The sequence below is a fragment of the Natrix helvetica genome (assembly GCF_964273705.1).
Source record: "Natrix helvetica genome assembly, chromosome: W".
NCBI lineage: Eukaryota > Metazoa > Chordata > Lepidosauria > Squamata > Natricidae > Natrix > Natrix helvetica.
Genome location: NC_138555.1, coordinates 39,703,764 through 39,731,038, shown reverse-complemented (window position 1 = coordinate 39,731,038; position 27,275 = coordinate 39,703,764). Strand labels below are relative to the sequence as shown.

General features: G+C 42.7%; 1 protein-coding gene across 3 annotated transcripts in view; it reads right to left on the bottom strand.

The window, feature by feature from the left end:
• Nucleotides 1-14,592: 14,592 nt before the first annotated feature.
• Nucleotides 14,593-27,275, bottom strand: part of LOC309400475 (histone acetyltransferase KAT7-like) — an 89,337-nt gene continuing 76,654 nt past the window's right edge. For all 3 annotated transcript variants that reach the window (XM_081968995.1, XM_081968993.1, XM_081968994.1), the window contains one exon: nt 14,593-17,688. In XM_081968995.1, the coding sequence (XP_081825121.1) occupies nt 17,678-17,688 (11 nt within the window). In that variant the 3' untranslated portion in view covers nt 14,593-17,677. The remainder of the gene's footprint in view (nt 17,689-27,275) is intronic.

The following is a 27,275-nucleotide window of genomic DNA, read 5'->3' as shown; positions in this document are numbered from 1 at the left end:
AAGTTGCTGAATATACACAAGAATTTCGTGAATTGTCTCTTTATATGAGGGGTTGGTCCGAACAAGCCCTGTTGGATGGCTTCATGGATGGTTTAAACAAAGATATATACCAGAACTGTGTAAACAGGGGGGGGCGCACATTGCAGCACTGGTATGAATTGGCAGCGGATGTAGAAATTGATTTCGCCCGAGACAAGTACCGTGATGACAGTGAAAAAGAGAAGGCTACTTCGCCCCCCCTAAGGCCCTCCAAAGAGTTCCAAAAGGAGGGAAACGTTGATCTACTAGCAAGCCCCGAGTCATCACCTGTTTCCTTTGTGGGAAAGAGGGGCACATCGCAGCAAACTGCCGCAACAAGATGGGACCAAAACCTACTACTGAGGGAGAGAGAAAACCAGACAAACAACCCGGGAAAGGAAGGGAAACCGCCATGAAAGGGGTGGAGCTGACTACGCAGTTCCATCCCACCCTAAGGGAGGGGGAACCATCATCCTCATCGGAAGAAAGTGAAACCGAATCTGACGACGAACGTCTGGTAAGTTCCCGATCGGGCCCCATGACTATCCCAGTAGAACTAAATGTGCCCTCTACTGGAGCGCAAGAAAAAATGCTGGCCCTCTTAGATTCAGGATGCACACGTTGCATCGTTAGTCCTGAGGTGCTGGAAAAACTGGGGCTGAAATTGAGAACTTTAAAAGTCCCCATTGCTTTTTGCCAGCTGGACGGCTCAATAGCTGGGGGGAGCCCTGCCCATTTTGTAACTGAGCCAATAGACATGTGGATGGGAACTCACCAAGAAACTATACGTTTTATTGTTCCCCCAGGAATGGATCGGCCTCTCATACTAGGATCATCCTGCCATGCGGGAAAAATGGAGTTGAGTGGTTTCTTTCTTGGTTACTGATGGAGGCTGCCCTGACACTGATGAAGAGCGAATGGCACAAATTGTTTTTGCAGGTGCCTGTGAGAACTATTTTGGCAGGGGAGAGAAAGGGGGAAAAACAAAATAAAACAGAACCCTTCTCTTTTGAAGAGCACAAAAAAAAACTTGTGCTTAAATCAATCTAAAATTAAAAAATAAAAGAGGCTTGGAAGGCTAGAGTGGCAGTGGCTATTAGGTTTTTTTTTCTTTTTTTTCTTCTTTTTTGGAAACATGGATCAATATTCAGAGGAGGAAACCTTAAAATTTCAAAATATTTTGACTGGAATTCAAAATTTATTGGAAGGATATGGGAGAATTGAGAAGAAGTTGGAAAAACTAGTATTCCTCACATCAAAAGATGAATGGGTTGGAGCCCCAAAAACTAAAGGGGAGAATGAAGATATAGAAGATAAAGACAAGACAAGAGATGAATTTATTAATGGAGCAAATGTGGGTGAAAGTGGAATGAAGGGAACATGGAAGAGGGATTTCGACGAATTGGAGCTCTACCCCAGATTTCAAGATACAGAAGAAGAAAAAAGGGTAATGATGATGGATTTAAGAAGAGAAACTCTTTCAGAAACACGGTTGATAACCAAAAATAAGCTAACTTTAAAAATAATTGGAGGGCAACGAGATTACCTGAGAGATCCTTCAAGCAACCAAGTGCGGAGAGAAATCTATAAAAACCTTATAAAGGAGATAAAAAGAAGACTGACACCGCAATTGTCAAGAGAGATAAGACTGTTTTGTTATTGGAAAGATACAGGTTGACAATGAAAGTTGAGAATAAAAAATTAATTAATCTTGGTTGAGCAATAAGTAGGAATTTAGTAATTTTTAGATTGTTTTAGATTGTTATTAAATGTTTATTCATCAGCAATTAAATAACTATAATTAACAATAATGAAATGATAATGGATACAACTTAATGATATATACTATGTACTGTTAAACTAGTAAAAGAAATCTGGATATAGATTATGATATATTGATGGTAAGATATGTAAAGATCTTTGATTTAAAGTGTATAATCTATTATGAACTACAAGTAATGACTATGGAAGAAATGCACAAAAGTTACTTGTAACCAATCGACATGCTTTCTACAAGATGTATTGAAGGATGATTCTTTTTTTGTGTGTTTTTTTGTTCAATTAAAATAAAAAAAAATTCTTTAATAAAAAAAGATAATTAACCCAGTTACAGTTCAACTCAGTCTACCCAGAATTCTAGGGAAAATTTACCCAGTATTTCATTGTAGCTTATTGAATCCAGTAATTGGGTCCAGCATAAGACTGTCCACCCAAGCTCCCCCTCCTCCTGTAGTGGTAGAAGGGGAAACACATTATGAGGTGAAAAAAATCTTAGACTCCAGGCTGTATAAGGGTTGCTTACAGTATTTAGTGCATTGGAAGGGGTACCCTTTGTCCGAAGCTACTTGGGTGAAAAGCTGGGACCTAAAAGCGGATAAGTTAGTAAAACAATTCCATGAGAAGTTTTCCGATAAGCCAAAGGGTCCCCCTATGGGGGGAAGAGGTGGTTAATTGTGTTAACTTTTATGTTATTCTCTTTTCAGGAAACAGTAGAATGTGATGTAACCAAAATAAAATTCCTTTTAGATTGCCAAGGCCATCCTTTGCCTTGGCACCTCTGCACCTGACCGGAACTGGATGGGTGGAACTGCCAGCATGGCAGTGGAAGATTGGACCATGTGATGGACTTGTGGGTGTGGGGGCAAGATCATGAACTTTAACTTGGGGGGGTGGGGTGGAAACAGAAGAAGCTTTAGATTCGGGTTTTCTCCCAGATGTGGCTCTCTTAATAAATTGGAACTTCGAGCAGCACGTTGCCTTGGACTCTAATTTAATTTTGGATGCTATCTGGAATGCTGACACCTATATGCAATTAAATGGAGAGTAAAGTAAGATTTTACACTTAGGCAAGAAAAAAACCAAATGCACAGATATAGAATAGGTCCATGATGGCCAACCTATGTGCCAGAAGTGGGCATGCGCGCACCGGGAAGCTGAACTTCCGGTTTCTGACACGTGCATACGCACCGGCCAGCTGGTCTTTATGTGCGCATGCACGCCAGAAACCGGAAGACCAGGAAACCGGAAGCTCAGCTTACGCACTGGGGAACTGCTCTTCCGGTTTCCGGTGCTGCTGCGCACGTGCGTGCTCTCCCGTTTAGGTACTCGGTGCCGAAAAGGTTCGCCAACACTGGAATAGGTGGTGCCTGGCTCAACTGGAAGTAACTGTGAGACGGATCTGTGAGATGGAAACTTATCAAACAGATCCAACCTAGAAATAAGAAGAATTTCCTGACAGTGACAACAAGGCACCATGGTGGCGCAGTGGTTAGAGTGCAGTACTGCAGGCCACTTCTGCTGACTGTCGGCTGCTTGCAATTTGGCAGTTCGAATCTCACCAGGCTCAAGGTTGACTCAGCCTTCCATCCTTCCGAGGTCGGTAAAATGAGGACCCAGATTGTTGGGGGCAATCTACTGACTCTGTAAAACCGCTTACAGAGGGCTGTAAACAGTGGTGGGATTCAGCCAGTTTGCACCTATTCGGGAGATCGGTTGTTGGAAGAAATCTCCTTTTGTTCTTTTCCACTTTACAGGGCTAATCCTGTAAGGAAAGCAGGAAGGAAACATTCTGGGTGTCAGGCCTGTAGTTATGTTTCTTTTAGGATCTTTGGCCTGCCACACTTTCTATTATTTTCTTATGCTGTTTCATTAGTGTAGTAGTTGGGAGGGGGGGAATAGAAAGGAGTAGATTTGTGGAATGTGTTGTCATTCTTTCTAGAAGCCCAAGTTCCAGGAAGCAAATCAGAGTTGGAATTCCATAGATGTGCCAACATGCCTGTATTATTAAATTGGAACTTTAAGGATGATTCTGCCTTGGACTCTGATTTACTTTTGCATGGTATTTGGAACGCTGACATTATTCCAACTCTGATTTGCTTCCTGGAATTCCACCCGAATCAGCACCCCCTCCTCCTGGAGTGCAAAAAAATTGGGAAGTTAAAGCCAGCCAGCAAAAAGGGGCCTGGAACACATTCACCTCCCTCCCTCTGCAAAGTGGTGGCTCTGAATCCATGAATCAAGCAACCCCAGGGTGGGCTTTCTTCCCGGGTCATGGATGGGCTCAATGTCAGTGGATGCCTGCTCCCTCCCAGCAGATGGCACCATCCCAGATCACTGCCCCTAGGCAGAACCAGGGACTGGGACCACCACCGCGTCTAGCCCACCCAGCAATGCCTTAACAGGCTCTTGCCCAACCAATGGGTGTGGCCCAACAAAGGGCCTTGCCACCGCAGGCAGCAGGCCAACAAGCTGCTCTGATTCAACCACCAGCAAACCCTCCTCCAACACCCCCACGTTTTCGTGCAACGTTCGATGGGACCCCAGACACTCTAGCTCATTTCATGAATTGAGTATTGGCATACGTTGACCAAGTAGGCCCACAATACCCGTCGGATCAAGAGTTGATCCAAGAAATAGCCGGGGGGATGAATGAAGGAGAGGCTGCACAATGGATAGCGGAGCTCCATGAAGAAGTAGCTCCTGAATTAGATGATGTGACGGGGTTCATCCAACTGATGCGTGCCCGATTTTATGATGTGGCCCAACATGTGGATGCTGAAGACCAGATCCAGGAATTACGACAGGGTGGTCGTCCTGTAAAAGAATTAGTTTGGGAGTTCCGGAGAATAGCTGGGAGACTACGATACTGGCCAGAAAGACTCTTGGTCTATACGTTCAAAAAGGCCTTAGATCTCAAACTGAAAGAAGCTTGTGCCGTAAGGGGGACCCCAGATCGTCTCCAAGATTGGTACACCACTGCAATCATACTGGACCATGAGATTAACACCTATCCAAAACCTGGTACCAGAACCCCTGCCAAAAACCCTTTGGCCCACCGAACGCAAAGGCAGCAAACTGAAGGGGCCCCACCAACCCCTCGTTCCTGGGACCCCAAAATAAAGTGCTACCGATGTGGTCAGCTTGGCCACCGGGCATCAAAATGCCGGGCTCCAGCCCCGGTTCCACAACCGCGCCAACCATCTGCTGGCACAATCAAGAAAACCACCAGAAAACCACCAGAAAAGAGTCATCTAGTACAACAGCCAACGGAGGCGGAGAGCAATGCCAATGAAAACGCCCCTGCCACCTCGGAGGAGGAGGAGGAGGGAAATCTCGAAGATGACCCAATGGTGAGTGCACCTATCCGCCCCTTCCAGATAAAAGCCAAACTCCAAATACCAAAAACGGGGGTAGAAGGAGAAGTTGGGGTGATTATAGATACCGGCTACACCCGATGCTTAATCAGCATGTCAATAGTGGAGCAACTAGGTATACGCACAAGACCCCTAAAACATCCCATTCCGTTTGAGCAAGTAGATGGAACGCTAATTGGGGGAGCTCTGGCTACAAAGATCACTGAGTTAGTAAAGCTGGTGATAGGCCGCCACTATGAGTTCCTCAGATTCATCGTGGCCCCTGGGATGCAGGAGTCAATTATCCTAGGACTTGCATGGTTGGACAAGTGGGTACCTACTATAAAGTGGGAGGACGGCGTTAGAAAGGTGATTATTGGGGACTTCCGGTTCCGGCGGCTGACGGCGACGGGCAGAGACTGCTCGCCCCGCGCATCCCCGGTGGGCTCCCCACCCCTTGGGGGGCACAGGACGCCCCGGAGAGGCGTTCTGCCAGAGGAGCGGCGTAGCAGGAGGACCCCTGCATCGGCGGCGGCCATCGGGGGGCTCTCGCTTCGCTCCAGGCACCGAGGAGCGCGAAGGGGAGACGCGCTGAAGCGTCTTCGCTGTGAGGCTGTCCGGAAGAAAAAAAGAAAGTTGAAGGATGCGGCAGCAATGCGGTGAGGTGTAGACTCCTTTCATACCTATCACCAACTCTAAAACTCGTCAGTTGTGTCTAATTGGAACTTTTGGCTAATTTGGAGAGGTGCGGCTGGAGGGGAGGGGGATTTCCCCACCCCCCTCGGACAAGCGGCTAGAAACAAACGTGCTCATAGCCCCAAGGGAAGGAGGAGGGGGAGAGCCAAACCAAAGAGGTCACACTCCAACTAAATGGATCTTCAGATTTAAACCTTTAGGTTTTAAGACAATGGGATCTGGAAGCCTTGGGAACTTTGAATTTTGAAAACTTTATTTGTTGCCTCAGTACCCGAAGTTGGCAGGGCAAGATGGCACACTTCCGTTGTCTTCAGGAAAGGTGAACTTGACTCCACCTCTTAGCTTCAGGCTTCCGGTCTTTGTCTCCGTGTTATTTGGATAATTCTCTTGTGGATTATTTGTTCTTGAACTTTCTGGAGTGAAAAACGTCTGTTCCCTGCCAGGGTGATTAGAGAGTTCCCTTGTGCCTGGTCTCTCTACCCCCTGGACTCCCTTGGCTGCTCTACCACTCTGACTGATTCTTCTCTATACTGACTGGACTCTTTATTACTAACAATGACATCTAAAAGACCACCTCCTGGAAAGGCTGGCTTTGCTGCCTCTGCCCCGACATCTGCAACCTCAAGTCCGAGCACACAATCAACATTGACAGCCTTCAAACAAGTTAAAACTACGGACTTGGAGTTTCATCAAATGTTTCAGCAAATTCTACAGGGACAAGAGGAAATAAAGAAACAACTGAAGGAGATGAAAGAAGAAATTAGAAGGAACCAGGAAAAAATTAATAAGAACTCACAGAGACTGGATCTCTTGGAGCAGGGGGTGGCTGAGATGAGGGGGGTGGGGGTGGGCGTGCAAAAGGGAAACAAAGAGCTTGACACCCAACAAATGAAAATAGAGTTTGAGAGAATGTCCTTTTATCTTAGGTTTCAGAATGTGATGGAGACAGATGATGAAAACATTAGGGACATCATGACAACTATCTTGGCTGAGTATACCCAGAAAGAAAAACAACAGATGGGGTGGGAAATAGACCTGGTTTATAGAGTGAACTCCGCATATGCTAGAACACACAATGTCCCCAGGGAGGTACATATTAAATTTCTTAGGAAAAGCACAAGAGATGAAATTCTGAATACACAAAGGGGACAAGCCCTGATATACAAAGATAAGGAGATAACCATACTGAAACAGATCCCCAAGAAAGTGAGGGAGAAAAGAAAATATTATTAGCAATTGGCGAATAAATTATACCAGAAGGGGGTGTGGTTTCGTTGGTTGCTGCCTGAAGGTATGTTAATATTCTGGGAGGAGACAAGGGTCAGAATTAATACACCCATAGAGGCGCAGGCCTTTATGGAAAAAAATAAATTACTCCTAGAAAAACCAGAAGACATCCCAGTAGATGCACAAGACACGGGAGGGGTCGGAGCACTGCCAACAGGGGGAGATGGGGCGACATCAAGAAAGCTCAGATCACACAAATAAGTAAGAAAATCCACATGACACAAACTGATTGAAATTACTTATGAATTTACCACACTGACTATATGTTATTATGTAATATTTGAATGCTACGCAAATGTACACCATGAGTCTGGAGGGGGGGTATGCCTACTGCAGTTTGCGGCTGCCGCAATTTGTAACTTTCCCCATACCTTTTCCTTTTGTAAAACACCAAAAAACCAATAAAACTTTGTTTAAAAAAAAAAAAAGAAAGGTGATTATTGGGGTTGGCCCGTTACCACCGGTGGAACCAAAAGGCCACCCAGGAACGATTGAACCCAACAGCCCAACCTATCCAGAACCTGCAGCAACCGCAGCAGACACTAAACCTCCGGGAATCCAATGAGTCCCAAAGATCTGGCGGAGGTGTTCAGTGAGGAAGACGGAAACTACCTTCCACCTCACCACCCCACAGACTGTGCAATAGAGTTCAAACATGGGGCAACCTTACCAAAGCCAAAAATGTACTCTATGACTCCTAAGGAGATGATAGAATTGAGGAAGTACATTGACACCAATTTGAAAAGAGGTTTTATTGAACCAGCAAAATCGAAAGTAGCGGCCCCAGTGCTCTTCAGAAAAAAGAAAGATGGGGGAGTTCGCCTCTGTGTGGACTTACGAGCGTTGAATGCGGTATGCGAAAAGAATACCTATCACCTCCCTCTCATGAAAGATATTTTGAACCACTTGGCTAAAGGCAAGATCTTCACCAAGCTGGACTTGAGAGAGGCGTATTACCGTATACGAATCCGGAAACGGGATGAGTGGAAGACCGCTTTTAACACTCCCCTGGGCAGCTTCCAATATAAAGTCATGCCTTTTGGACTACAAGGAGCACCCACAGTATTCATGCAGTACATAAATGAAGTGCTACATGACCACCTGTACCATGGAGTACTCGTCTATTTAGATGACATCTTGATCTTCTCTGAGACCCTGGAAGAAAATGTGAAACTGGTACGGCAAGTCCTGAAAAAACTTCTAGCTGCCAAACTATACGCAAAATTGTCAAAGTGTGAGTTCCACAAGACCTCGCTAGATTACCTGGGGTATCGTATCTCCAATGAAGGAGTAGAAATGGATCCAGGAAAAGTGAAAGCGGTGTTAGATTGGAAACCTCCAAGCACTCGCAAACAATTACAAAGCTTCCTTGGATTTGCAAACTTTTATAGGCAGTTTATTCCAACATTCGCTGAAATTACCCTACCATTGACTGAGCTATTAAAAACGGGGCCTTCCCCAACTAAACCGAAAGCAAACCAACCATTAAAATGGACAATGGATTGTCAAAAGGCTTTTGAGAAATTAAAACGGCTCTTTGCCCAAGAACCCATATTGCAACACCCCGATCCAGAGCGACCTTTCATAATCCAAACGGATGCCAGTGTTGTCATGATAGCCGCGGTGCTACTGCAAAAGAATAAAGAAGGCCACCTCTTACCATGCGCTTACATCTCCAAGACACTCACCACTACGGAAAGAAGGTGGCCCATTTGGGAGAAGGAGGCATTCGCGATCAGGTGGAGCATGCTCACCTGGAGACATCTCCTGGAAGGGGGGGGATATACCATTCGAGGTATGGACTGATCATAAAAACCTTGAAGCTCTCCTTGCCCATTGGAAGTTATCCCCCAAACAAGTTCGTTGGGCCCAATATTTCCAAAGGTTCAAATTTGAAATTAAACACATCCCCGCAGGAAAGAACTTGTTAGCAGATGCGCTGTCGAGAAAACCACAGTTTGACAGTAAGAAGGAAGAAGTTGTCCACCCCATCATATCTCCTTCTCACCAAAAGGCAGCTCAAGTCACCACTCAAAGCCAAGATAAGCTGAAAGCAGCCGACCGAGCTGAAAGCAGCCCTCCGGACAGACCCGTGGTTCAACAACAACAAGGACATCCTAACGATGAATGATGGCGTAGCCTGGAAGGGGTCCAAACTGTACGTCCCTGCAGAGATGAGACTGCAAGTGCTTTAGCGGAGTCATGATGCGAAACTAGGAGGTCATTTCGGATTCCTGAAAACTCTCCACCTCGCCAGGCGTCAATTTTGGTGGCTGAAGATGAGGTCGGAGGTGGAAGATTATGTAAAAAGCTGTGCTACTTGTGCCACAATGAAAACCCGGCCGGGAAAGCCCCCTGGACTACTACAACAAGTGGCCAACCCTTCTCTCTGGGAAGAGATAGCAATGGACTTCATCGTCGAGCTTCCAGATAGCAATGGTAATAAAGTAATATGGACAGTTATTGATTTGTTTTCCAAGCAAGCACACTCTATCGCTTGTTCAGGCCTACCATCCGCAAAGAAATTAGCGAAAATGTTTGTGAAACACATTTATCGCCTACATGGGGTACCAAAAAGGATCATTTCAGATCACGGAGTTCAATTCACCGCCAAGTTCTCCGAGAGAATTCCAAAAATCGATCGGGTCCACACAGGGACTCAGCTCAGCATTTCATCCCAGCACTAATGGGGCAGCAGAGACGGCCAATGCGATGGTGGAACAGTACATCCGGTGTTATGTGGACTATCAGCAAGACAATTGGTCAGAATTACTACCCTTCGCCGAAGTAGCATATAATAATGTGGTCCACAGCAGTACAGGATTAACTCCTTTCCAGATTACCAGTGGCATGGAATTTGTTCCCATGCCTGAACTACCTAAAGAGCCCCCCTCCTCCCTGTCTCTGAACGAATGGCTGGAGGTACTAAAGAAGGGATGGGAAAATGCGAAAAAGGCGCTAGCAGATGCGGCAGAAGCCTACAAGAAGCAAGCTGATAAACATCGCTCCCTACAACCCCCCTTTCGAGTGGGGGACAAAGTTTTTGTGTCTACTAAATACATAAGATTAAGGATGCCTAGTAAGAAATTAGGTCCAAAATTTCTAGGTCCTTTCCCAATAGAAAAGATAATTAACCCAGTTACAGTTCGACTCAGCCTACCCAGACTCCTAGGGAAAATTTACCCGGTATTCCATTGTAGCTTATTGAAGCCAGTAATGGGGTCTACCATAAGGCCATCCACCCAAGCTCCACCTCCTCCTGTAGTGGTAGAAGGGGAAACGCATTATGAGGTGAAAAAAATCTTAGATTCCAGGCTGTATAGGAGTCGCTTACAATATTTAGTGCATTGGAAGGGGTACCCTTTGTCTGAAGCTACGTGGGTTGTATAGTTGGGATCTGAAAGCGGATAACTTAGTGAAACAATTCCATGAGAAATTCCCTGATAAGCCAAAGGGTCCCCCGGGGGGGGGGGGGAGAGAGGTGGTTAAATTTTGTATGTTAACTTTTATGGTATTCTCTTTACAGGAAACATTTTTCTTCTGAGGAGAGGCCGCCTGTCAGGCCTGTAGTTATGTTTCTTTTAGGATCTTTGGCCTGCCACACTTTCTATTATTTTCCTATGCTGTTTCATTTGTGTAGTAGTTGGGAGGGGGGAATATAAAGGAGTAGATTTGTGGAATGTGTTGTCATTCTTTCTAGAAGCCCAAGGTCATCTTTTGTCTCCACAGCTTGACACCTGACCGGAACGAGGTGGAGTTGTCGGGGTCGAAGAAGAAGATTGGACCATGTGATGGATTATGGGAGTGGGCATAAGATTATGAACTTTCAACTGGGTGGAATTCAAGGAAGCAAATCAGAGTTGGAATTTCATAGATGTGCCAACACCCCTGTATTATTAAATTGGAACTTTAAGGATGATTCTGCCTTGGACTCTGATTTACTTTTGCATGGTATTTGGAACGCTGACACTGGGGTTGTTTCTAGCCTAATCTTTATTGCTCTGCTTACAGAAACTGCTTCTCCAGTTAACCCTTATTACAGTGTAACAGCTAAGGCGAAGCGCCCATCGACGTGAGTGATGTTGAGTTGGCCACGCCCACCCAGTCACATGACCGAGCCACACCTAGACAGCTGGTCATTAGGGCAGAGGCCCTCCAGAGGCTGGAAACGGCCTGTTTTTCAACTTCTGGTGGGTCCGGTAGGTCCTTTTTTTGCCCTCCCCAGGCTCCAGAGGCTTTCTAGGAGGCTGGGGAGGGGAAAACAGCCTCCGCTGCCCCCCCCCCCACCGGAGGCACTCCAGAGACCAGAAATGGCCCATTTTCCGACTTCCGGTTTGTGCGTTGGGCCGTTTTTTGCCCACTGGAGTGCCTTGGGGGGGGGGGGGGCAGCGGAGCCTGTTTTCACCCTCCCCAGCCTCATAGAAAGCCTCTGGAGCCTGGGGAGGGCAAAAAACGGCCCAACGCACAAACCGGAAGTTCGGGAATGGACTTCTGTGTTGCCCATAGGGCCATTTTACTCCCTCCGGAAGCTTCAGCTGAAGCGGCTGAAAAACAGCCGAAAATGAAGGTCAAAATCAGCTGGCCAGAGCATGCATGCATGCTGGAGCTGACAGGGCAATGCCTCATGTGCCCTAAGAAATGGCTCCACGTGCCACCTGTGGCACGTGTGCCATATGTTTGCCATTATGGGTATAGGGTCTCATGCTTGAGCAGGGGTTGGACTAGAAAACCTCCAAGGTCCCTTCCAACTCTATTATTCTTTATAAACCTCTCCATTCAGTCTTACCAAGAGAATGGTGATAAACAATACTTGGAAACGTACATCAGGTCTTATGATAGCAAAATCTCATCTCATTGGCTAGTATCAAGGGGAAGATTACTTTGAAAAAGCTTCCTCTCTCACCATAACATGCAAGACGAGGAGAAGACTGGCTGGGAGGGGACGGGTGAAGAGAGGAGAGGCCAGGCCAGGCGCCCCTAGATGTGAGTGACATTGAGTTAGCCACACCCACCCAGTCACATGACCACCCAGCCACGCCCACCAAGCAGTCATTAGGGCAGAGAACTGGTTAAATTATTTGAATCCCACCACTGGTCCTATATACCAAAATGAAATTCAATGGAGAAAAAAGTGAGGGTTTACACTTAAGGAAGAAAAATGAAATGTACAGGTTCAGATTAGGTAAAACGTGGCTCAATAGCAGGAACTGCAAGCGGGATCTTGGAGTCTTAGTAGACCGTCACTTAAATATCAGTCAGCAGTGTGCTGGAGCCACCAAAAAACCCCAACACAGTCCTAGGCCCGCATTAACAGAGGGATAGAATCAAGATCACATGAAGTGTTAGTACCACTTTATAATGCCTTATTAAGACCACACTTGGAATATTGCATTCAGTTTTGGTCACCACAATGTAAAAAAGATGTTGAGATTCTAGAAAGAGTGCAGAGAAGAGCAACAAAGATGATTAGAGGGCTGGAGGCTAAAACATATGATGGTTACAGGAATTGGATATGTCTAGTTAATAGAAGGACTAGGGGCGACATGATAGCAGTGTACTAGGTGTACTCAGTGTACTCAGACTAGGTACTCCCACATAACACCTTTCCTGCGCGAGCTGCACTGGCTACCTGTGGTTTTTTGGGTGCGTTTCAAGGTGTTGATCACCATCTTCAAAGCGCTCCATGGCACAGGGCCTAGTTACCTGCGGGATCGCATTCTACCACATACATCCCTGCGACCAATTCGCTCACACAGGGAGGGACTCCTCCGGGTGCCGTCCACCAAGCAATGCCAACGGGCGGCGCCTAGGAGTAGAGCCTTCTCTGTGATGGGCCCAACCCTCTGGAATGACCTCCCCCCCGATATTAGAACTACTACCGACTTCCGCTCCTTCTGACAAAAACTTAAGACTCACCTGTTCCGACTAGCCGGCCTGGCCCACTTATAGTTCTACTCTTACCTCCTGGCGGATATTTTATTTGGGATAGCTTTTAAGGTTAATGTTTTTAACTTTTTAAAATTTTTTTAAATTTTTTTAATCTAACTTAACTAAATTGTACAGGGAACTTCTACTACCTCCTCCAGTCCTATGTTTAATTTATTTATTGTATACTTATAACATGTAAATTTACTGTTCAACTATTTTAATATGACTGTACACCGCCCCGAGTCTCTTTTGAGAGTGGGGCGGTCTAGAAATCCAATAAAGTTAAGTTAAAGTGTTCCAATATTTGAGCGGCTGCCACAAAGAAGCGGGAGTCAACCAGTGGTGGTATTCAGCAGGTTCGCCCGAACCGTTAGTTAATTGCATGTGCAGTTCGGAGAACAGGCTGAAAATAAAGCGCAAGCGGGGTTTTTTTTTCCTTCACCCTTCAGTTAATAGCTCCAGGCAGACAGCCAAGAACCACTTAACAGGCTACTTAGATTCAGCTGGAATGCAGCCATACATGACTTAAATAAAGTCAATAAACAACAGAATTTGACAGGATTAGGGCAGGGAAACACCCAGGAAACCCATCAATCACCCATCTAGGGATGAGATTAACCTCTTCCCTTCAGGAAGGACATTACAAACATTTTCATTATAGAGTATTAAGTAACACTTCTGTGATCAGCTGATATTCCCTGGAGTTTCCCAAGACCTTTTATAGCTGCTGCAGTGTTGCCTACTTCTTGTTTCTTCCTGGGGGAAAAGATACAAGCTGCATTGACCAAGGATTCTCTGAGCTAATCCACTGGTCAACAACTGATCCATTCAGCAAATTACTAGAGAGGATCTTATCTGACTTATTTCCTCATCTTTCCAACTGGAGTTTTAAGGAGTTTGCACACCAACACTTCTACATGCAAACCCTGTGCTTGAAAACCAGGCAATGAGTCTTCCCAAGTGGTCTCCCTTTTGGTCCTTTGGGTTTGCACTGTAGAATATGCAATAGATGAATAAAAAAGGTGACTTAATCGACCTGAGTTACATTTTAACACATTAAAGATTGAAGAAATTAACATAAAGTAAAATGATACAAATAGCAAGATTATGATAGTTCTCACTTAAGTTGGGTTGATAGGGTTACTTGCACAGGAAGCAGGGCATATAGAGGTCAAGCACCCAATGGCACATGACACCTCTTCCCTAAACTGTAGGCTGGGACATGAGTATGAGCCTTATGCCCACATAACAAAGAGAAACCTTTAGGTAAAAATAAAAGGGTGGAGGCATCGGTGATATTGTAGATTTTTTTCACAGGTAAAAACACAGTTGGAGAGCAGTGGATGTTTATGATTCCTGAAATTAGTGAAATATGCACTCTGAGTACACCTAAAAGATTCATGATTGCTGTCCTCTGTTCATGGTTTTTGTTGTGGTTGTGGTTCCAAGGAGGAGTACTTTCTAGAAAATCTTGCTTAGAGGTCAATACACACCAAGCAATCATTTCAGAATAATACTTATGAGAAGAAAGTGAGAACAGAGAACATGCTTTATTGAGAAGTTGATACACTGGTAACATATTCTAAAATATCCAGGAAAACTGTTTTGCTTCTGTACAAGAACAGCCAGCCTCCTTTTGGTACAAAAGAGAGCATCATCCCATTTGCAATAATCTAGAACCTGAGGACAATTGCCAGAAAATGTGCAGAGAAACAGAAATTGTGACAGATTGAGGATAGCAATAAAAAGGCAAAACCAAACACTGGAGCAGACAGGAATTCTTGTGTAGGAATCCTTGCTGGAGATGAAGTGTCTTTTCATTTTTTCCCCAAGATGAGAGACAAGAGGACAATATATTTTTAAATAACATCCAGTTGAAAACAGGTTGTATGTCATGCAGATGTCTACTGTTGACAATTGCACACTAGGCAGAAGTGAAAGGCATAGCATATGGACAATTATATCTCCAGGATGCTTCATCCAGAAGTATATCACCAAGCATTACCATTAAAAACTATACTCCTTATTCCTCCTTTTTGTGGAAATTGTAGTTAGGAGTGCAAAATGCACCAGCCCATTTTTCAAACCCCTGAAACAGATAAAATATACTGTCTCTTTGCATAGTCCACAATGTCAGGAAGAAAAAAAATGCCTAAGGACAAGAAGCTATCTTAAGATCAAATCCATGATATAAATGTCCAGACAGCGAGCTGGGGTGCACACAGCCGTTCATTAATCTCCATTGTGGGCACTTTAATTTCCTGCATGTAAGTGTACTCCCAGTTCCAGATTACTGTGTGTCTATGATTTGAATACTGGTGTTGCACTGGTTTGTACACCACCATCTCAGCATTTAGGAGTAGGTTCCCATCTCAAATACTGGAATATTACTGCATAATATCATGAAAACCTGTGGCCAAAAGATTGGCCAGTAGAGCAACTTAATATAGCACAGAGTGCAGAGACACAATCCAGGAGCTGAATGTTTTCAAAGACATAACCTGTCACTCATAATACATGTGAAAGGGAGAGAAGCCTTGCAAAGACAGTCAGAAGTCCAATTCTTTATGTATAGATTTCCATCTATACAAAAGTGGAACCAGTAGAAAATAGTGTAGCAGACTGGCCAGAGTTTTCCTCTTCCTCTTTTTGTACTTTAGGAACATTGAGGTTTTAGAGATGGGCAAATTAAGGCACCCTATAGCACCTGACTTACAATGGTCAAGCGTTTTCATCTAAACAGCTTACAAATCTTCCTTCATCAGGTATTATCTATTACTAGTAGAGGATCCCCTTTAATTCTGAGGCTTTATTTAAAAGATAAGAGCACTCTCATTTGAAAAGGGGCACACTTACTATGGAACTGAGGCTGGAGGTCTACCACAGTTGAAGTTTTATTTTTAATTTTTCACAATTTCAAACTGTTGGAGTCATTTTATGACAAGCATCCAGGTACCAAATCTTAAAATGAGATAAAAATGTATCTTTGGGTAACCTTGTGTAGTGGATTTTATTTTTTTCATTTTCAAAACAACAAGCCATTATTTCAAAAATGCCCACAACTGTCCACCTGCCCTCAATGGCTCTCAACTTTCAAGTCTCATTCGCAGGGAAAATCTAGAAATTGCCAATGTATGACCAAAAAACACAAGTCATCATGAAGACTACATTAAGTCAACTGCAACAAATTCCCCCAAGGCCTGGTACCAGAACATCCAGCAGCTTTACAAATTGAATCATAAATGGCAAAATTTCCAAATGTACATAGTGATCTATTGCAAATGAACAACTTGGCAAAAGGAGCATCCTCTCCCCACCCCAGCTGATGGAATGTGTTCCTATGTATATTCCTTGGGCTCCAAGCATAGGAGCCTTGAAACAGCAAATCCAAAATGATGAGGTATCCCAAATTAGTAAGATAATGCTATGCCAAGGCTAGAATCTTGATCTGGCAATCTTTCTTCCACAAAGTTCATTAACTCTTAGAAGTGTACTAGCAGTCTGAGTCTGTTCAAAAGCTGCCATCAGGGTCACCTGACCAAAATCCATCAAGTCAATTCATAGAGGGCTGATTCACTGCTTCTGCTACCATGTGTCCAGAATTATAAGTACTATTACTATTCTCAGAAATCAAAGTCACTTTGGAGATTTCCTTGCCCGTCAACTCCTATGGTGGACTGAAGGGGGAAATATATTGTGGGGAGAATGCTGGCATACAGAGGTGCCAAGATCAAAGATGTATTGGGGTCTGCAAATAAATGTGAGAAATTTGCTCATCCAAAAGTAAATCGGGATTCCAGGAAGTGTTGGATCATTTTTTACTTGTACCTTGTCATCAAGTGTTTGGGAAATAGTCTCATGGAGTTACATTTCAACTGTATATAAACATGCAGCAGAATGACAGGGAAGTGTAGGGCAAATAGAATGGAGTGGAACATTTCAGAAAAAAAGGCAAAGGACTGTTGTTTTTTTGAGTGGTCTCTTATCTATTAAAAATGTGCAAATGAAAACTAGTGTAGGAATGGGACTGATGAGAACCTCTGTCCCTGGCCCCACTAGCTTTCCTTTAACAGAGAAATTTAAAATTGATCTTTTCCTGCCCCCGCTCCCCCATCTGTAAGATAAAGCAGTATGATCCTATCCATCACATTTGCAATCCCACTGTATTGCATAGGTGGGCTACATCTGAGGGCTACAATAGAACCAGCAAGTTACAAAACGAAAAATATGAGAAGCAACCCAAACATAAATTTAGTAAATCTTACTACACTTTCTTGAGGCCACATTAATATTGTCCAGAACTCTTTCAGCTTTTCAATCTTGCCTCATGGACAAGGCATCTGGTCAAAAAGGTTCTAAAAAAAGTGAAACACTGCAGGAACATCTGAAAAGGGAGATCTGGTACCAAGAGCAAACACATATCCTGAAAGGATGTTTCTAGCTATGGACAAAGAAAAAGTATCCAGAGTGGTGATGATGGCAGCATGGTGATGGGATGTTCACACTTTTTGGAGAGACTGGTTAATTAAGTGCCCTTGGGAGGGCTCCATTTCAAACAGCTGGGATCCATGATTTTATTGCTATTGGACCTTTTCGCCTCTTTGGCTATCCATTCATCAATAAGATCCTGAGAAGAGGTAGGGGAAAAAGAGAGAGGCAGGTTAAAAGCTTGAAAAAAATATCTACAAAAGGTAGAACTATAACTAGTATTGGCAGAAATTTCAAGCTAAGATAGCTAAAACAGTTTTGTTATTGCCCCTCTCCTTTGGCACAGTGCTCTTACCTGAGGTCAGATCAGCACCAACCCTGCTAGTGTTTAAGAAAACCTTCGAAAAATGAATGCTGCTTAGCATCATCTGTGATTAGAGTGACCTTTAGGCCTAAATAAAAACATGCATAGTTGTATGTCACAAACAATTTTAACAGTCCTGCTTTCTTAAGTAAGATCCTCTATGTGTAGGTTCAAAAAAGGCCTCTGATTAATTTCAAAAGAATCCCATTTTCCCGTATTTTTGCTACAGGTTGAAAACTGATACGCCAGTATTTCAGGCTTACTGTTTTAGAGAGTGAGGCTGTAATAACTTAAATGGATAAAAAAAGAAAAAGAAAACAGAATAAAGGAAAGATTTAGGAAACAATGTGTTTGATTGTATTGATTTTGTCTTAATTCATTTCTACTGTTCACTGTATGCCTACAAAAAGGACCACAGTCACCATGGATTTGTTGAAATGATCATTTTGTTCTTAAGTCAGAATGCCTTAGTCCAGAGTGAGAACAGCTTTAAAAAAAACAAACAGAACTTAAACATCCACCACTAGGACCCTTGTACAAAAATTGGATATACTGTATAGGTAGTCCTCGACTTACAACAGTTCATTTAGTGACTGTTCAAAGTTACAATGGCACTGAAAAAAGTGACTTATGACAATTTCTCACACTTACGACCGTTGCAGCATCTCTATGGTCAAGTGATTTACATTCGGATGCTTGACAACTGACTCATATTTATGACAGTTGCCGTGTCCTGGAATTATGTGATCCTCTTTTGTGACCTTCTGACAAGCAAAGTCAATGGGGAAAACAGATTCACCTAACAACTGTGTTACTAATTTAAGAACTGCAGTGATTCACTTAAGAAATGTGGCGTGAAAAGTTGTAAAATGGGGCAAATTCACTTAACAAATTTCTCACTTAACAACATAAATTTGGGGCTCAATTGTGGTCGTACGTTGAGGACTACCTGTACTTTTAAGATTTTATAACTCAAGAATTTGTTCTGAGCATCAGAACTGAACAATGCTAACAGATTTTCCACACACAAATTCATTTCTGGCATACTTAATTTTTTAAAAGTTCATCAGTATGATGGGGGAAGGGTGCTTTGGTTGCTATTATTAGACTTTGTGAGTGTCTGAGCACTGAGCAACTCTGTGAGAAACCGGAGCAATTCCTCCAAATCACCCAGAGAATTAACAATAAAACAAGAGGTAGCTTCTGCTCACAGTTTAGCTTCTGCGCTAGCCAATTAATGTTGCAGTCACAAATGTAAACAAGAATTGCTGAAGGATTAATATTACTTAACACAATGAGATTTACTTTCTTATAGGATTGCTCTGTACACATAAAGTTATTAACAGACAATAATGACTGTTTAATAAGATCCAATTTACAGTGGGACAAAAAAGTATTTAGTCAGCCGCCAATTGTGCAAGTTCTCCCACTTAAAAAGATGAGAGAGGCCTGTAATTGGCATCATAGGTAGACCTCAACTATGAGAGACAAAATGTAAAAAAAAATCCCAAACAATCACATTGGCTGATTTGGAAAGAATTTATTTGCAAATTATGGTGGAAAATAAGTATTTGGTCACCTACAAACAAGCAAGATTTCTGGCTCTCACAGACCTGTACCTTCTTCTTTAAGAGGCTCCTCTGTCCTGCACTCATTACCTGTATCAATGGCAACTGTTTGAACTTGTTATCAGTATAAAAGACACCTGTCCACAACCTCAAACAGTCACACTCCAAACTCCACTATGGTGAAGACCAAAGAGCTGTCGAAGGACACCAGAAACAAAATTGTAGACCTGCACCAGGCTGGGAAGACTGAATCTGCAATAGGCAAACAGCTTGGTGTGAACAAATCAACTGTGGGAGCAGTAATTAGAAAATGGAAGACATACAAGACGACTGATAATCTCCCTCGATCTGGGGCTCCATGCAAGATCTCACCCCATGGGGTCAAAATGATCACAAGAACGGTGAGCAAAAATCCCAGGACCACACGGGGGGACCTAGAGAATGACCTGCAAAAAGCTGGGACCAACGTAACAAAGGCTACCATCAGTAACACACTACGCCGCCAGGGACTCAGATCCTGCAGTGCCAGACGTGTCCCCCTGCTTAAGCCAGTACATGTCCGGGCCTGTCTGAAGTTTGCTAGAGAGCATTTGGATGATCCAGAAGAGGATTGGGAGAATGTCATATGGTCAGATGAAACCAAAATACAACTGTTTGGTAGAAACACAACTCGTCATGTTTGGAGGAGAGAGAATGCTGAGTTGCATCCAAAGAACACCATACCTACTGTGAAGCATGGGGGTGGCAACATCATGCTTTGGGGCTGTTTCTCTGCAAAGGGACCAGGACGACTGATCCGTGTACAGGACAGAATGAATGGGGCCATGTATCGTGAGATTTTGAGTGCAAACCTCCTTCCATCAGCAAGGGCATTGAAGATGAAACGTAGCTGGGTCTTTCAACATGACAATGATCCCAAACATACCGCCCGGGCAACGAAAGAGTGGCTTCGTAAGAAGCATTTCAAGGTCCTGGAGTGGCCTAGCCAGTCTCCAGATCTCAACCCCGTAGAAAACCTTTGGAGGGAGTTGAAAGTCCGTGTTGCCCAGCGACAGCCCCAAAACATCACTGCTCTAGAGGAGATCTGCATGGAGGAATGGGCCAACATACCAGCAACAGTGTGTGCCAACCTTGTGAAGACTTACAGTAAACGTTTGACCTCTGTCATTGCCAACAAAGGATATATAACACAGTATTGAGAGGAACTTTTGATATTGACCAAATACTTATTTTCCACCATAATTTGCAAATAAATTCTTTCCAAATCAGCCAATGTGATTGTTTGGTTTTTTTTTTACATTTTGTCTCTCATAGTTGAGGTCTACCTACGATGCCAATTACAGGCCTCTCTCATCTTTTTAAGTGGGAGAACTTGCACAATTGGTGGCTGACTAAATACTTTTTTGCCCCACTGTATCTTTCAAATTTGGTCCCTAATATGCCACTCAAAGGCCAAGGGCAACTCTCAGCCTAAGAAAGAATATACAACTTGTCCTAACAGAAACATCCTACCTTTACGTGGGACTATCTATATTTCAGTTTTTCTATTTGTAGTGTCATGGCTATTCGAGTCAGATGTCAGATGTTGTTTTCTAATGTGTACTCCTCTTGTTTTTTTAAGCAAACAAAACAACTGGAACCAGTAGCTATCACTACAAGCATAGGGAGAAAAATTTAAGGGATCAAAGGGATTTCTGTTTACAGAAACCCCCCCCCCCAGATCAATATTTACATTTTATATATATATATATATTCATTGTTTTTACATTTAAAACAATGCAATGCTGCGGAGTCGGGGTGATCATATATTCACATTATGTACAGCTAGTTTCAACCATTAACAGTTATTCTACTTAATACATTGTCTGTCCTTCTGTTCGATCACAATATATACATTTGTTCCAGTCTTGTCATCTTAACTTATACCAGTCATAAAATCTATTCAATACCTCAAAATATTCTGATTCCCCTTTATTTTTAAGTTCCAAAGTGAGCCTATCTGCTTCTGCACAGGCCAACACTTTTCTGATTATATCTAGCTCTGATGGTGTATTTTCTTTTTTCCAATGCTGTGCATAGGTTATGCGCGCTGCAGTCAGTATATGTATAATTAGATAGAGTGTATCTTTCTTAAACCCCTCCGGTATTATGCCTATCCTGTGCATACCTTGATTGTATCTGTAAATAAGACCACCATTCTACTTGTATTCCTTGTGATGTCAATTCTGATCTAGTTTTGATCTCCCCCTGCCTGTTCAATAGCTCTTTATATGTGACTATATTTTCCACGTTAATTAAATTTGGGTGTATGTATGCTTCCATCGTAGATAGCCAAATAGGTATTTTGGTATAGTGGTCATGTTTAATTTTGTTCCATATGATTAACAGAGATTGTCTAATGTAATGTCTACTAAAATATTTGTGTGCAGATCCTTTTTCATACCAGAGGAAGGCATGCCAGCCTGCTTGGAGGTCATGACCTTCCAATTTGAGTAATCTTTTATTTCTCAGCATTATCCATTCCCTTAGCCATGTTAATATGGCCACAGTATAATAGAGTTCCCAATCTGGTACGCCAAATCCTCCCTTTTCCTTAGTGTCTTGCATAGCCTTAAGTTTTATTCTTGGTTTTCTTCCCTGCCAGATAAATTTCGAAACCAATTGGTTCAAATCTTTGAAGACACCTTTTTCCAATTTAATGGGTATATTCTGAAATAGGAAAAGAAATTTTGGTAATATATTCATTTTTATAACTGCAATCCTGCCCATCAGGGACAGTTGTAGGTTTTTCCATCTTTCTAGATCCTTCTTAGTTTTATTAATTAGATTGGTATAATTGTCTTCTTTGATGGTCACACACCTCGCAGATAAATGTATACCAAGATATTTAACTTTTTTGACAATTTGGATACCCAATTTCTTCGTTAACTCCTCTTTTGCGTTTGATTTCATATTTTTAGTCAGCATTTTGGTCTTTGTCATATTTATCTTTAGACCCGCTATTTTCCCATACTCTGTCAGTTCCTCAATGAGTTTCGTACCAGACTTCATAGGGTCTTCTAGCACAAACACTAGATCGTCCGCAAAGGCCTGTAACTTAAATTGCTCCTTTTTAATTTCTAGTCCCTTTATCTGTACCTCTTTACGTATATTCCTGGCTAGTACTTCTAGGGTTAGTATAAACAACTGGGGGGATAGGGGGCAACCTTGTCTTGTACCCTTCTGGATTACAATGCTTTGTGTTAGTTCACCATTGATTATTACTTTGGCTTTTTGGTTTGTATAAATTGCTCTGATCGTGTTTATAAATTTATCCCCACAATCCATATATTCTAATTGTTGGTGCAAAAATTCCCAGGTGACATTATCAAATGCCTTTTGGGCATCGAGAAAGATTAGTGCAACCTGTTTGTCATTGTGCACTTCATAATATTCAAGAATGTCCAACATAATTCTCATATTGTTTTTAATTTGTCTTCTGGGGAGGAATCCGTTTTGATCTGTATGGATGAACGATGTAAGAAATTTTTTCAGCCTTTCTGCTATTATTGAGGCAAAGATTTTGTAGTCTGCATTTAGCAGTGATATTGGTCTGTAGTTTTGTATAAGCACCTGGTCTGTGTCCGCCTTAGGTAATAGGGGGGCGGGACTTGCTGCCAGCATGAATGGCTGCTCGGACAGAGAGTTCTGTTAGTAGCAGCCAAATCTAATGTCCGGAGGAGGTTTGCTGAAAAGATTTTGATAAGCCTAGCCTTCCTGGAGGGAAGACTGAAGAGAGAAGGTTGGTTTGACACGACCATAGGACGGCAATCCATGGTCTGTGCTTGAAATCTCCTTCATATCCCCGGACGTGGAAGAGGGCGACAGTAATGGCCGTCCCAAAATGCTGACAAGAGTTCAAAGCAAGCGAGGATTTATTACAGAGAGCTGTCGGAGTTGCGAGTGACCTAACAGCTTCCGGATCTTGGAGAAGGTAATTCTATCCCAAAACAGCTCAAGAGATTAAGGGCTCCAAGAAGAACTGGCGGGGGCTGCTTTCCCTCCATTATCACAGCGGTGAGAAGTAATATGCTGAGTGAAAAATGGAGACTTTATCTTTTTACTCTCTGAACTGTCTGATAAGCTGAACCTAAACCTAATCTGTTAACGTAACAAAGCCGGCTGTAAATAACTCTGACTATACAGATTCCTTCAGGGGGTTTTGAGTTAATTATACAAGTCTGGAAGGCTCGAAGGGAAAAATATATTTTAGCAACATATATAGGTGGAGTGATTGCAGTTGGTCAGCGTTTGGACAAGTGGAAGAGCGACATCTACTGGCGAAATCTGGAATTTCCCCCCCTCTTAATACCCTAAGAGAAAACAGGATTTTTGCTGACTATATTCTCTGGACAACCTTTGGATACTACTATTTGGAGAGAGAGAAAGAAGATCTATCGGAGCAGGGGACTCCGCTCTCACAGAGAGGGACTCCTCCGGGTGCCGTCCACTAAGCAGTGCCAGAGGGCGGCGCCCAGGAGCAGGGCCTTCTCTGTGATGGGCCCAGCCCTCTGGAATGACCTCCCCCCCGACATTAGGACTGCTACTGATCTCCGCTCCTTCCGCAAGAAACTCAAGACCCACCTGTTCCAACTAGCCGGCCTGGCTCAACTATAGCTCTATCTTCTAATCCCCCTGGCAATTTTAAATTTTAGGGTATTTTAATGTTTTTTAACTCTATTATTACTGTGTTATTTTATGAATTGTAATAATTGATGTTGTGAGTTTTTTATACCTCCTCCGTGCAACATGTGATATGTTTTTTATTGTACGCCGCCCTGAGTCCCTTCGAGGAGAGGGAGCGGCTTATAAGTCTAATAAAATAACAATAAATAATAATAATAATAATAAGGGGAACTCAGAACATTTTCATATAATTATCCAACACAGGAGGGACGCATCTAAGGTTGAACTTAAAACCTAGGAATTAATGTGATAATACTACCATCAAAGGAATATATTGTTTTTGCTATTGTTATTGTTGTAAGATTACTAACCCTAACTTCTTTCGATATTATTGGCACTAGTACTGATTAATCTAGGATAATATAAGTAATAACGATAAGCATTCTACCCTTAGATTTTATTAAGTTATTAAAATAGATTATTAGATTAATAGAAAGTTAGGAGTATTATAAATGTGACATACACACATATATATACAGTGATTAACCGATAAGTCTCTCACACTATCTCACTATCCTATGACAGGTGTTCCTATATAACACACAAACTAATCGATATATAGATTTTACTACCCCCTATCACTATTTAAAATTGATATTTGAGTAGAGGTAGGGGGAAGAGGAGAGGGAGAAGAAGAAAGGTAGGAAGGTAGATAGGAAGGAAGGAAGGAAGGAAGGAAGGAAGAAAGAAGGAAGGAAGGAGGGTGGGAGGGAGGGAGGGAGGGAGGGAGGAAGGGAGGGAGGAAGGAAGGAAGATGAAAGAAAGAAAGAAAGAAAGAAAGAAAGAAAGAAAGAAAGAAAGAAAGAAAGAAGGGGGACTGGAGAAAGTCACGTGGGAGAGAAGTAAGTGGGAATTCTGGGAAAAAATTAAAGTAGGGATCCAATTCCTCCAAAAAATGACAAGTAGTACAAATTTTACGAAAATTGGCACGGGGAGGAAGCCAGCATCCCAGCCATCCCTAGCGGCTGCCAGTCCCTCGAACCAAAGATCTTCGGAGGATATGCCTCAGAGAGAAAGATCCAACTCAACTAAGGAATTGCAGATGACGCTACAGTCCATGCAAGAGGCAATGGCTAAAAATCACGAAGAACTTAAAAAGGATATTAAAGAAATAAGGAGTGATACGGTAGAATTAAAGGAGAGAATGCAGAAGACGGACGATAAATTTGAGAAGTTCCAGGAACAGATCGATAAACACGAACAAAGAATAAATGTAATAGAAGGAAGGTTGGAAAAGGAGGATGAAAAAATGGAGCAGCTGAGTGCTAGGCTGATCCAGGCAAACAAGGAACTTGAGTTAACGGTCCTCGCGTTAGAATCGGAGAAAGCAGCCCAATTCCTACGGTTCCAGAACGTAAAGGAAGAAAAAGGCGAGGATTTACCAGACACGATGGCAGACCTAATGGCAAAGGCTTTGGGAATAGAAAAGGATGAGATGGCAAGTGAGATCGACGAGACGTACAGAATACAGACAAATTACGCAAAAAAGAATAATCTACCAAGAGAAGTCCATGTAAAGTTTGTTAAAAAATCAATACGTGACAAGGTGCTGAATAGAACTAGAGACAACCTGATAATTTACAACCAACGACAACTAACAGTTCTAAAACAGGTACCGAGGAGAATCAGAGAATTAAGAAGGCCCTACCAATTTTTAACATCTGTCCTGAACAAATTTGAAATTAACTTTAGATGGCTGATGCCGGAGGGTGTACTGGTAACCTGGAGAGATAGAAGATTTAGAATAGACACAATAGAACAAGCGGAAGTCTTTTACAATACCCTAGTTGGGCAGGAGGAGGAGAAAGACGGAGGAGAACAGGCGGGAGCAAGGAGGCAAGGATCCAGGGTACAGATAAGAAGAGAAAAGGAACCAGTGGAGATACGAAAGGAGAAAGAAGTCGTTCTAGACGAAAAAGGGGAAGAACCAAAGGAAGTGAGAGAAATAAGGGCAACAAGAAGCACACGAACCAAATACACATAGAAGTATGTCAGGAGAAATCAAGATCCTATCATTGAATATTAATGGTCTAAACTCACCCCAGAAGAGGAAAACAATATTTAATAAATTAAAACATTTGAACTACGATATAATTGCAATGCAAGAGGTCCACATGACTAAAAGACAGATCCAGATTTTAGAATGTCCTAGATTGGGTAAACTTTACGCGGCACTGGCTGACCAAAAGAAAAGAGGAATAGCACTATATGTCAAAGACACAATTCAGACTAAACTAATTTATCATGATGAGGAAGGGAGAATACTAATCGTGGAAATAATGTTAAACCAAAAAAAGGTGTCACTGGTTGTAATATATGCACCTAATGAAGGCCAGGAAAATTTCTATCATAGACTACATAGCATTATTCGAGAGATGGGAAGCGAAAATGTTTGTTTACTGGGTGATTTCAATGCTATAGTTGACCCGAAACGGGACTATAAAAGTGGAAAGAAGAGAAAAGGAGCTAGGAGAACATTGCCAAGGTCATTCTTCCAAATGGCTGAAGAACTTAATCTGTTTGATGTATGGCGAGAAAGATGTCCAGAGGGTAAGCAATATACCTTCTACTCGAATAGACACGAATCCTGGTCAAGGATAGACATGGTCTGGCTGCCGATGGAGCTAATCTCAGAAGTGAAGGAGATAGATATAGAACCCAATCTATGGGCTGACCACAATCCCATGAGGATTATTTGGAAAAAACAAAAGGGCAGTTATCGTTGGTTACTCAATAGGTCAATTCTAAAAGACCAGGAATATATTAAAAGAGTCAACCAAGAATTAAGATTCTTCTTCAAAGAAAACGGACCAGGAGACACATCCATACAGAATGGATACCTATGGGATACGACTAAGGCATTTATAAGAGGGGTCACAATATCAGCTACAGCCAGGAAGAAAAAAACTGAGAATCTAAAAATAAGAGAGCTGAAAGAAAGGTATAGAAATTTAGAAAGTGAACTGCAAAAGAAACCGCAGAACAGAAGTATAAAAGGAAATATTAAACATGAATTGGCTATATTTGAAAAAGCAAAATTGGCACAATCTATAAAAAAAGCAAAACAAAACTTCTTTGAGAATGCAAATAAACCGGGGCAATGGCTATCCTATAGGTTGAGGAAGCAAA